Here is a 10,769-nt window from a genome sequence, read left to right as displayed (position 1 = left end):
GTGGATTGTTTTAGCTTTTTCATGCAGTGGACAGGAGAACTATGGGGTAACTGGCAGTTTCAAAGCTTCCTAAAACCCACCAGATGCTACTCTTAATGAACTGTTCTCTTCCGCTCATTGTCATAGTAAGAGTGGGACAGATATTTAGAGTATGAGTGGCTTAACAGTTATAAGGAGAAGCAGAGGTTTAACCTTAAAATACTTGTTCAAGTGAATAATCACAGATTATTGTGTTTCTAGACAGCATTTGTGGAAGCAATAACTGCATTTGTACTTCATCATTTGTTGCCATTTCTGATGGAACATCTATATCGTTCACAGGTGTCCAAACCCAAAAATCAGCAAAACTGGTTTATATTTGGAACAATTCAACTTTTTTCTAGCATCAGTAATGAATAAGCTCTTTCAAGAGAATACAAGAGTAACTTGGGCACACAACTGAAACGCAACACATCAAATTCAGAACTGAAATCCCACCTGTATTTCCTTTTTCATCTTCTCGGATATGTAGTTCTTTCACAGAAGTCTCCAGCTCCAGTAAGTCTCGAAGTTCTTCCTTGTAAACCTCTATATAAGATACTTTCACATGGAAGTCAATGTGGATGGCTTTCAGAAATATGCTGAAATAATTCCTGAATAGCTCGTGGTATTATGCCCTTTTCGTCCTCTGCAACTGAAGCTAAAATATGAGCAAAGATGTCACAGAGGATTGCAATCATTCTGCAACATAAATTACAAAGACTGAAGACTGAAAGAAGTCTGAGAGATTTGCTGCTCAACATACTAAGGAATCTGAAGAGCTTAGTGTTCCAAGAGTTTTTGTAAACATTTGTTTTTCTGGGGTTCAGAATACTTGTATGCATCCATTAATAGGATTCAAAGTTAAGTTCTAAATTAAATAATGTTATAGTCATGAAAGTCATGAAAAAGACGGAGTCTACTTTAAATCTATACTCTGCTCAGAGTATAGATTTCCTCCTTATTTCTACTCTTTATGGTCAGCAACAACATTGCAAGGGCATTAATTGGATATTAGGAAAAACTTCTTCACTTAAAAGGTTCTCAAGCATTGAAACAGGCTGCAGAGGGAAGTTCTTGAGCCACCCTCCCTGGAAGTATTTAAAAGACATGTAGATGTGGCACTTAGGGACGTGGCCTAGTGGTGGACTTGGGAGGGCTAGGTTAAAGGTTGGACTTGATGATCCTAAAGGTTATCAATAAAAATCAATCAATCAAAAGAATTCCAACCTAAATGATTCTGTGATTCTATGACTCTAAATAAAAGGAAAATTATAGAACCTATAGATTATCTATAATAATATATCTATATCTATTTGGAAGACTTAAATCATAAATTTCATGTCATAGAAATGTCTCTCAAAATAAAACCAAAAAAGCAAAGAGTGAGTAAACAATCACTTAAAGTGGACATTTTCAAGGTAAGATAAAATGTAGCAAGAATTTCGAAAACACTGCATTTTAGGAAGAAGTTCTAGTTTAAGTTGCATGTTAAAATGAGGAATGAGAAAGAGCTCTTTATAAATTGTTTTTTCTTTGATTTTTTTTGGTATAGCCTAAGTTATAGGGAATTAGTTTTTAGAACAGTTCAACTATCACATAAAATTTGGAAGCTTTTTTTTTTTTTTACTATTCCTTTTTTCATTAGCCCTTAAAAATTCTGCAGCAGCATCTCCTATGTATTAAATATTATTTAACATGTACAAAGACACTGCTCACCAGTTTAAAAAAACTCAGACTTTCTACAACCTACCATGTGGCCACCTCCGATGGTGTAAGTCTTCCCAGAACCTGTTTGTCCATATGCAAACACTGTAGCGTTGTATCCCTCAGTCAAAGACACTAGAAGAGGCTTAAGGCAAACAGTATAAACTTCTTCTTGGGTTGAATTTTTGCCAAATACGAAATCAAAAGTAAAGACACGGTCTTTCCCAATGATAATTTGCTGTGTATTTGGGACTAATCTCACACACACTTGGTGGTTATGAAGTACTTCTTTGGAAAGCAGAGGTCTGATTCGTACTGCTACTTTAACTGGGATCTCCACCATGCCAGACTCCATCCTGTGCTCCCCACTCCGTATTCACATAGTCAACCAGAAATCTGTTACCACTCCTGTGTCAAACTCATTTGTAGTTGTCTGCAACAAGAAAAAAAAGTGTTCCATGTTATATAATAAGAAATTAATTCCTGCTGAAGTAGGAAGTTGACATTTCCTAAAGAATACAGAAGCACCATTACACTCTTGAAAAGTACCTGATATAAACCCAGTGATATTAATAGCTGTTCAATAAATTAGTTGATTTACCTCTATTAATTTCCAAGGCAGACGACTTAACCTTAAATCTGAAAGCTGATTTTTCATGCCAAAATAATGCAGCCATATGATGCAACAATATTGTAATAGCTTGTTAATAAACACTGCTAAAAAAGCATATGCTTACAGTGAATCCTCTCATTTTCCTATTCCTATATTCATGCTGCATAGGCAATATAAATCAGTCAAACAAAACCTTTTTCTCCATTGGTTGTATGTATATTACACACACGTGTTAAAACCATCTTCCATTTAAGAAGCACCAAGCATCTGTAACTTGACAAGCACACAGGAAGTAGTTGTCTACAAAGAAGGTGTAATTTTAAATGTATCTAATTACTACACATAAAGCGTTCCTCTGATTTTAATATGCATCTTTAAGTGCATATGTAATTATTTTTATTACTTATACATCTTAGCCACCATGCTTCCTTATACTGCTCCCTGTGTAGTCATTCTTACAATAAAGCAATGTACAGTAGCACAACTGTAAATATCAAGAAATAGCCTTTCTTTACAGCTGTCTTTCATGAACATTCAGAAACCCTCACAGGTACTGCTTGACTTCCAACACTTCTTTTTTATTATTATTTTTTCCTAATTATCTTTTCAGTGCAAGAGAAAGTCTGCGAACTCCCACACACTGCCATTAAGAAAGCTGTATTACCAAACTGGCAGAACTCATCAACTAAGCCCCCAAAATTCAAGTTTATTGAAAACAGCTTTAAACCGTTGTCTTGTGTCTGTGAAGAGAAGAGGTTTTGCATTTAATTTTATTCCATTTAGTTGAGGACTTGGCCATCCAGAGCTGAGAAAATACCTGAAGTTGAAAAAACAGAAGCTCCATTTTAACTGTGGCAGAATTAAAACAAGTAAGCAAAGCATGAGAGCAGAATCACCACGTATCGTGAAGGACATGGGGATTAGGAACAGCTATATAAACTACTAACCACAAATCTGAAGCCCATTTGATCGACTTCTTGTTTTATTTACCCAGGTACATTGTTTTTATCCCATAGCAAGTACTGCTTTGAAGCTTGGCCATTCCCCTCTCTCTTTTAAAATTATAGTTACAAAAAAAAAAAAAAATATCACGGGAAGGGGGGGGGGGGGGGGAAGGGGGGAGAAGAGGCAAGTCCTATTCACTACTTGATAAAAGAATGCAAGAATATGAAACAGGTGCACGCCAAGGCCTCAGAAATACTTGTTGTCGATACACCCTACGCTCTCGGCTGCCAGGAAGCAGGAGCAAATGCTCCGCAAGGCCTCTGCGGGCAGGGCTAGCGGGCCAGGGCATCTCCCACGTCTGCCGCCCCTCGAAGTGCGCCTTTTCCTCCTAACCTGAGAGGAGCCGGGAAGCGGATCACGCCCGGGTCTCGGTAGCTGCCCGGGGCCGCCGGACGCTGACGACCGGGCTGGCGGGGCCCTGCTACCACTCCGGCGCGGCCGCCGTCCCGCAACCCCCAGCTCCAGCACGGCCGCCAGGACCGGGCGAAGGGAGGCGGCGGGCCGCGGCGGCGCCAGGCGGGGCGGCGGCTGGTCCCTGCGTGTTGTTTACGGCGCCTCGCTAGGCAACGGCAGCAACGTCCGCCGGCGGCCCCGCAGCAGAGCGGCGCCGCCCGGCGCCCCGCCGCCCACAGCGCCCCCCGGCGGCGGCAGGAGAGCGGCGGCCCGCGGCTGCGCTCCCTCACGCCTCGCCCACGCCCGCGGCAACGCAGACACGGCCCGCGCGGCTTGTCACGGCACTCTTTATTTAAGGCGTGGAACGGCTCCGCTCGCGGCAAGCGCATGCTGAACACCAGCAACAGACGGCCCCGGCGCAGGCGTGTGAAGGCACAGGCAGGCGGGGCCCACCCACAGATAAGCCGGTCCCCGTGCACAGACGTGTGAAACACAAGTACAGAACTCAAAGCAGGGAGTAACAAACCCTGTGTTCACAGGGATTGTCCAGCAAAGTTTATGCTATTAACTCCATCCATGGCAAGTCAAAGATTCAGAGGAAAAAACCAAACCAAAACAAAAGGCTAGTTGTTAACGCATGATCAGAAAATGAGCACTTGAGTTAGCCAGTTCCAAAATTCATATACTACAAATCACCCTATGAAAAGAATAATTGCAACTCAAAAGATTATGCATCAATAGAATAGCTGTCAGACTGGATTTAGTAATATATACAGCGTACTCGGTGAAATGGAGTATTTTTCATCTCTTCCCGATGATCCCTGGCATAGTCCCAAAGATGATAATCAAGTAAAACTGCGTTGATCTTCTCACGCATGTCCTGACCCTTCTTCTCATAGAGCTCAAGCAGGTGCTTACAAATCAATGCGCAACACCAAATAGAACAGCCACGGATCTCCACCTCCTCTTTATCTCCAGATTGGAAAACTGTTCCTAAAGGACATAAGAGACAGCAATCCAATTATGCTCAAAAGACAAAAGCTCCAGCATGGCCTGAATTTGCTTCCCCCCCACCCCCATACTTTTAGTCTATTCTAGGTCTTACATTAAAATTACCAACAATGTTGCTAAACATCTCCTAGCTATTACTTTGATTTTACCTCAGACACAAGTTTACCTCCCGTTCAATTAAAACAACATACTGTATTCTAAGAATGTGATCTAAGAGCAGAGCAGGTGTTTATGTTATATTGCATACTACAGGACTACTTCTTTGCTTGTGGAGGCAAAAAGGATATTCAAACATAATTCTGAGACAGTATATTTTCTGCCAGATAACTTTTAAGATTTAAAGAAAAAAACCCCAAACTCCACACCCCAAATAAAACAAACCCAAAAAACTGTTATCTATAAAAATTTAAAAGCACTCATTTGTTTGCATGACTCGGATGGGAATCTGCTTACTAGGATTCATGGAAAAGATAAATTGCCTACATGACCTATTTAATATAAAGATATATAGGTGCATACATATATGCCCATTCTATTAAGATCCATGTGTGATTGCATTAATCTTTAAATCTTTTGCATTTATATTGCTGTGTAATTTTAAAATTGCATAATAGCAGACCTACGTCTAAATACAGTCATTTTACAGTGGAAAAGGGATTGCTTTATGCTTTTATTCACTGAAGTTCACAGTTAATAAGTACTGGAAGATGGAACCATGCTGAAAAATGAGACTCATCTTATGCAATTAGTTTCATTTAAAGCAATTTGTTTTTAATGGGTGCTTATAATATTACCTTGCTTGTCATTAGCAGTTCAGTACAGATAAAGAGGAATCCCCATGCTTCTACATCATCTTTGAGCTAATGAAGAAATTATTGCTTCTTTTATCTACAACTCAAAAATCACAACTATACTCATGCTGAGAACTGTTTCTAGCAACAGCAGCCCTTCTGAAACTGGTATCAACTGGCTTCGAGACTCTTTAATCCTTCTTTATCCATGTTTAATCCACGGAACAGTTAGATCTGTATAAAAACATAACCTTAAGATCTCATTCCAGATTCACTATTAGAGAGTAAGTTCCTTCCTGTTACCCCCTCACTACACAGGAAGTCCTCATTTCCTGGAGCAAAAGAAAAAAAAAATCCAACAGCCCCCTAAACCCTGATAAGCATTACCTGGACAAAACATTACATTTTAACAGTAGTTTTAGTCTACAAAGTCAAGAGGTAAGATTACTTGATATTTGTAATGGAGGAACAAACCTTCACGTAGTTTCTTCATTAGTTTTTCAGAATACTTAATTGCTTTTAAGTGAACAAGAACTTGAGGAATTCTGTAGTCAGCAAATATAGTCAGACTAGAAATGTCATCAAAAGAGCCGTCTCCTTGGCCTTCTAATACACTCCAGGTATCAGCCACAAGTATTTGTGCCCGTTTGTAGAAAGACACCTTTTTCCCCTAATGAAAAATATTTACAAAATTTAAGTACTTGAAACATCAATAAATACAGCAAATGACATGTACAGAGAGATGCACGTAAGAGTTACATTGTTGTATGAAACAAACTATCATTTCATTAAGTAAACATATTAGTTAATTGAATGATGAATGATGTACCACTTATCTATAGGATGATGTACTTATGTTTATCTAAAAGTTGGGAAACGTCCAAGGACCCTTATTGCTAACATGACGGATGTACTAATCGCTAAGTCCTTGGATTTGTCATCTTTAAAAAGGCTATCTGGGCCTAAGCTCCTGTTGTTTATACAACCTGCCAAAGACAAGGACTTAAATCATGGTCACTAGTTTAGCGAGATATGTAAATGAGTTCCTGGAAGTGTAATGAATATGTAAATGATTTCCTGGAAAATTAATGAATAGGTATGAGTTGCCTGTATAAAGAGGGGACTGAAAAATCCCCTCGGTGTGCATGACTTTGGTGGAGCAATCCCCCATGCACCCAGCACTGCTGAAGAAAGATAACCTCCGCTCACTCAAATATTGGTGACTGATTCTTTAAATCATAACTAAAACAGAAGTGCCACACACTTCAACAACTTAAAACCTAACAGCAACTAACCACAAAAAAGTATCACGTGGAATGCTCATAAATAAACTGAAATAAAAGAAAAACATAATAGAAGTCACCACAGTGGAATAAAAATTGTTTAGATTCCATCTGGATCGCAGAACACAGTAGTGTTCGCTTACTTCCACTTAGCAAACACTGCAGCTGAAGTCCAACAATTCTTTCAGAAACCCTGGAATTCATCCAACCTTTTATTTCGAGGAGAAAAGCATAAAAGGCATGCCGCGGATTAGACAACAAAACATTCTGTTAATCAATTTATCCATAATGTTAAGAAAACAAAGTTCTAGTGAAAATTTTAATGAATGCTGCTCTGTGTTATGTAGTGTATCTTGCTCATTAAATAGAAGAGAGGAAAATTAATTCCAGTGGAAGGTGTATTCACAAATACCGGTTTTCTTAGATACTATGCATGGCTCTATTTTTGCCATGAACTTTTTTGCTGGTGCTAATCCTGCAAAGATTTACAAGCTTTTCCGAGTACTCACAAGGGGAAAAACTAAAAGGTATGCTACAATCAGTATGCTGTTGAGGTTTTCACTCTGTGATGAGCACAATGTGTGAACGTAAATCCACATCTTAAAGAAAAAAAGGTATTAGGGGGTTGTGGGTTTTTCCTCCCAGAGATTTTTTGACTTCTGACAACATCTGCTAAACAACAACATGTAACTGGAATGGCTAATCTGAAATACAAGTAGGTGGTGATTTGACTTATTTCTAGTTTTATTCTGCCACCCTTCATATCACCACAATTTGCAAATGGCATTTTTTAAAAACAAATTTGATTTTCCCTTGTTGTCAAGATGCTACAACCATTCCTGAAAGCAAAGCACATTTTTTGTCTTTGAATGCTGTTCTCCAGGAAACACTGAGAACAAGACGTTTACACAACTTCTGCAAATGTCCTGAAAACTTCTTTCCCTGTGCTTCTTTCCGAATTGGACATGTATAAACTTTCTTCCAGAGAACATACACAATTTTATATGTTAAATAAAAAAAAAACCACTTGAAACAATCACAACAGGAAGTAAATAATGGACCAACTGCAGTATAGGCTACACTGTCACGAGAATAAAGTCCTTTGGACATAACGATGTAATAGCCGATTACTGCCACAGATGAAAGTGCACTGGAGCAGCTACACATCACCAATGCTAATTAAAAATCATGACTGTACAGGCAAAACCAGAGACACAGAAAATACAGCAGATAGAAAGTAGTGGGAAGTAAACAGAGTCCTTCAGGAAAATGGCTCCAAAAATCTCCAGTATACTGTCAACCCTGACAAAAGTATGGGTTACTTCTGGCCTGTCGCCGTTTTAGCAATGCCTGTTGAATCAACAAGAGTTACAATGTGGATTCCCAGTAGTTGTACAGTTTCACAGGTCTACTGGAGTTTCATTTCCATCATTAGCTGTGGAGACTCTCAAGGTAAAAGAAGAAAGACAGAAGGGGGAGGGGTGGCTTGGTAGCTGTCTGGGTGGGGTAGGGGATAAAAAAAATCCAATTTTTCAGGCATAAATTATCTCAAATATGCATTTCTAAGGAGTACAAAGGAGTTGTGATCTAATTGGGAACCTGGAGTATATCACCATAAATTACAATGAAGTGATGAAGACTGAGACAGCACACGAAAACAATGGCTCTCCTCTGCTGAAAAAGCGACTCTTGTCATTAGAAATGCATTCCTGACTAGTTAAGGACTTAAGACAATCAAGATCCTTTTACTGTTAATAAATAGTGTGATTTATTAAAGTAACAGTAATTTTCCTTCTTATTTCCCTTCAATTTTATTTTTTAATACACTGAGTTCCACAGAAATGCTTCTGTTCACCTTCTGTTTCCCGGATTAAAAACCCCAACAATTCACAAATACTACATTAATTCTGAACCAACTATCCTCTCAAAAAAATGTACATAGACAACCTAAGAGCTATCTTTTAAAAGTCACAATCAGTAAGGAGTAAATTTTTGTCGTAAGAAATTAAATGTTAGAACTCGCTTACCTCAAACACAGCTTCATCTCTGTAAGAAGGAAAATTTTCCAGTATGATACCTAGTAGTTTCTGAGCACTTTTCTCACTCTTTTTAACACAGGTGAGGAAAGAGCCTCCAAACTTCTCTAACAGAACTGTTCCACTTTCATTCAGCACCCGATGTCTTTCTTCAATCAAAGGTATGGGCACCTCTGTGTCAGAGCGAAATACACTCTTAACTTGGTCGAGCGTCATGGTCGCGAAGTATGATGCACTAGTAATAGGTATTCCTTCAGAAAAGTAAAACCAAGATGTTTAAGCTATCATATCATATCCTAAGCCCTAATGCTGTGGCCTGCTACAAATCAGAGCATCTATACAGTCAGCATAAAGAGTCTATCAACTCTTGAGATGACCCGAGCGCTCAGTGATAACCTTGCTCACACTGCTGCTTAAAACTAAATCTGTGTTTGCACACAGTGCTTCCTTCCACAGGTAAGAATGTCCAACATGCAACCAAGGAACCTACCTTACTTAATTTATATGTCATTTTCCCCCAAGTGCTTTTAGTCTTTTGAGTGTGGTGGTCTCAGACCACACTGGCAAACGTACCAGCGGGACAGGCCTGTTTTTTGTTAGCTCCTTGGTCACGTTCTGCATTTACAGAAAGTACCGCAACGCAAACCTTCCCCTGATTTACAAATATGTAGAAAATGAATTAAAAATCCAATCTGTACCTAGTAATACCTTTTTTCCTCATGACAGCAACAAGAGTGAGCACTAAAATACTGGTTTTGGAGGCATAAGGGTTTTCAGATGTACTGGAGCTGCTCTGGTACCAGATGAGCCCAGAGTTTAAGTCTCGTTTTGCCGTTTGTCACGGCAACACGCAATTTATTCTAAAAACACACATGAAATAACAGAAGCCACGAAGGGCTGACGCACGGCCGCTCCTTGCAGTGTTTTTGGCGGAAAGCAGACGGCAGCGCCGCGAGCCAGGCAGCTCGGGCACGCGGCCCCCGCAGCGCCCCCCGCACGCACCGCCTGCGGGACATGGGGCTGGTCACACCGCACGCAGCAGCGGGCAGAAACGGCTCCGGTCGCTGAAGCAGCTCCGATATTTCACACCCAACACCCCACCTCGGACGGGGCCCACAGACGGCGGGGCGAGCCCCAGCCCGGCCCCCGCCCCCCCCGCCCCCGCCCCGGGCGCTCACTAACCGAGGTCAAGGGCCCTGTTGACGGCGGCGCAGAGCGACCAGTACCCGCTGTACGTTTTACCCTTGTACTTCACCAGGTACTTCTGATCCTCCTTCTCGGACCAGAAGGAGAAGTTGAGGGTGTCCACCAGGAACACCCAGCCCACCGCCGCCTCGCTTGCGGCCCGCGGGTTCAGCTCGTGGAGGCTCTTCCACCCGGCCAGCCCGAACTCGGCCGCCGCGGCTTTGTCGAACAGGCGCTCGGCCACCCGCCGCGCCCCCTCCACGTCCACGGCGACGTCCACGCTGCGGGCGGCGATGAACTCCGCGGACTCCAGGGGGGACGGGAACGCCTCCATCCTCGGCCGCCGCTCCGCGGGCAGGAAACACGCGCTCCTTTCAAGGCCCCTCCGCCGAGCCCCGGCACCGGCCAGCCCCCCGCGCACCGGCGGCAAGCGGCCCGCCCGTCAGCCCCCGGCCGGCCGCCCGCACCTCGGCGCGCTCGCCGCAACCCGGCTCGGGTACTGCCCCGGCTGCCGCTACCGCCCCTCCCGCACGGACCGCGCGGAACGCCGCGACGCCGCCGGCCCCGCCCCCCGCTCCTCACGCCCCGCCCCCCCGCTCCGCGCGCAGTGCGCAGGCGCGCGGGGCACCGGGGCAGGGCGGGGAGCGGGCGGGTGGCGGCGGCTCCCGGCGCGGGGTGGGGGAAGTGCCCGGTCGCGGCCGCGGCCTTGCACCCACCGGCTGCTGCG

The 10,769-nt window shown here is 42.7% G+C and overlaps 2 protein-coding genes across 4 annotated transcripts in view; both read right to left on the bottom strand.

The window, feature by feature from the left end:
- KIF27 (kinesin family member 27) overlaps positions 1 to 1,121 on the bottom strand; it is a 28,656-nt gene extending 27,535 nt beyond the window's left edge. Inside the window, 2 exon segments of the mRNA XM_056325000.1 lie at positions 478 to 604; positions 606 to 1,121. Coding sequence (XP_056180975.1) covers positions 478 to 604; positions 606 to 863 — 385 coding nt within the window. The 5' untranslated portion in view covers positions 864 to 1,121.
- An 883-nt stretch (positions 1,122 to 2,004) lies between these two features.
- On the bottom strand, positions 2,005 to 10,602 carry QNG1 (Q-nucleotide N-glycosylase 1). Of its 3 annotated transcripts, none has more exons than XM_056325001.1 (5): positions 10,040 to 10,602; positions 8,849 to 9,108; positions 6,013 to 6,208; positions 4,518 to 4,729; positions 2,005 to 2,158 (listed from the first exon to the last, which is right to left on the bottom strand). In XM_056325001.1, exons 1-5 carry the CDS (start codon positions 10,374 to 10,376, stop codon positions 2,102 to 2,104), a joined length of 1,062 nt encoding a protein of 353 aa, XP_056180976.1. In that variant the 5' UTR covers positions 10,377 to 10,602; the 3' UTR covers positions 2,005 to 2,101. The 3 variants fall into 3 exon arrangements, 2 of the variants coding, with proteins under 2 accessions (XP_056180976.1, XP_056180977.1); XR_008819479.1 differs by lacking the exon at positions 2,005 to 2,158 and adding an exon at positions 5,542 to 5,772 and having other exon boundaries at positions 4,595 to 4,729; XM_056325002.1 differs by lacking the exon at positions 2,005 to 2,158 and having other exon boundaries at positions 4,068 to 4,729.
- Between the last annotated feature and the right edge of the window lie 167 nt (positions 10,603 to 10,769).

This window comes from Falco biarmicus, chromosome Z (genome assembly GCF_023638135.1).
Source record: "Falco biarmicus isolate bFalBia1 chromosome Z, bFalBia1.pri, whole genome shotgun sequence".
Lineage (NCBI taxonomy): Eukaryota > Metazoa > Chordata > Aves > Falconiformes > Falconidae > Falco > Falco biarmicus.
The sequence above is the reverse complement of the archived record's forward strand: the minus strand, read 5'-3'. Positions and strand labels throughout refer to the sequence as shown.

Excerpts from the sequence above, each read along its gene's own strand:
- QNG1 (XM_056325001.1), bottom strand. The coding sequence starts at position 10,376 with ATGGAGGCGTTCCCGTCCCCCCTGGAGTCCGCGGAGTTCATCGCCGCC. Across the intron at positions 9,109-10,039 it reads CAACAGGGCCCTTGACCTCG|GAATACCTATTACTAGTGCA; the intron begins GTTAGTGAGCGC and ends ACTTTTCTGAAG. Across the intron at positions 6,209-8,848 it reads GAGATGAAGCTGTGTTTGAG|GGGAAAAAGGTGTCTTTCTA; the intron begins GTAAGCGAGTTC and ends ATTTTTCATTAG.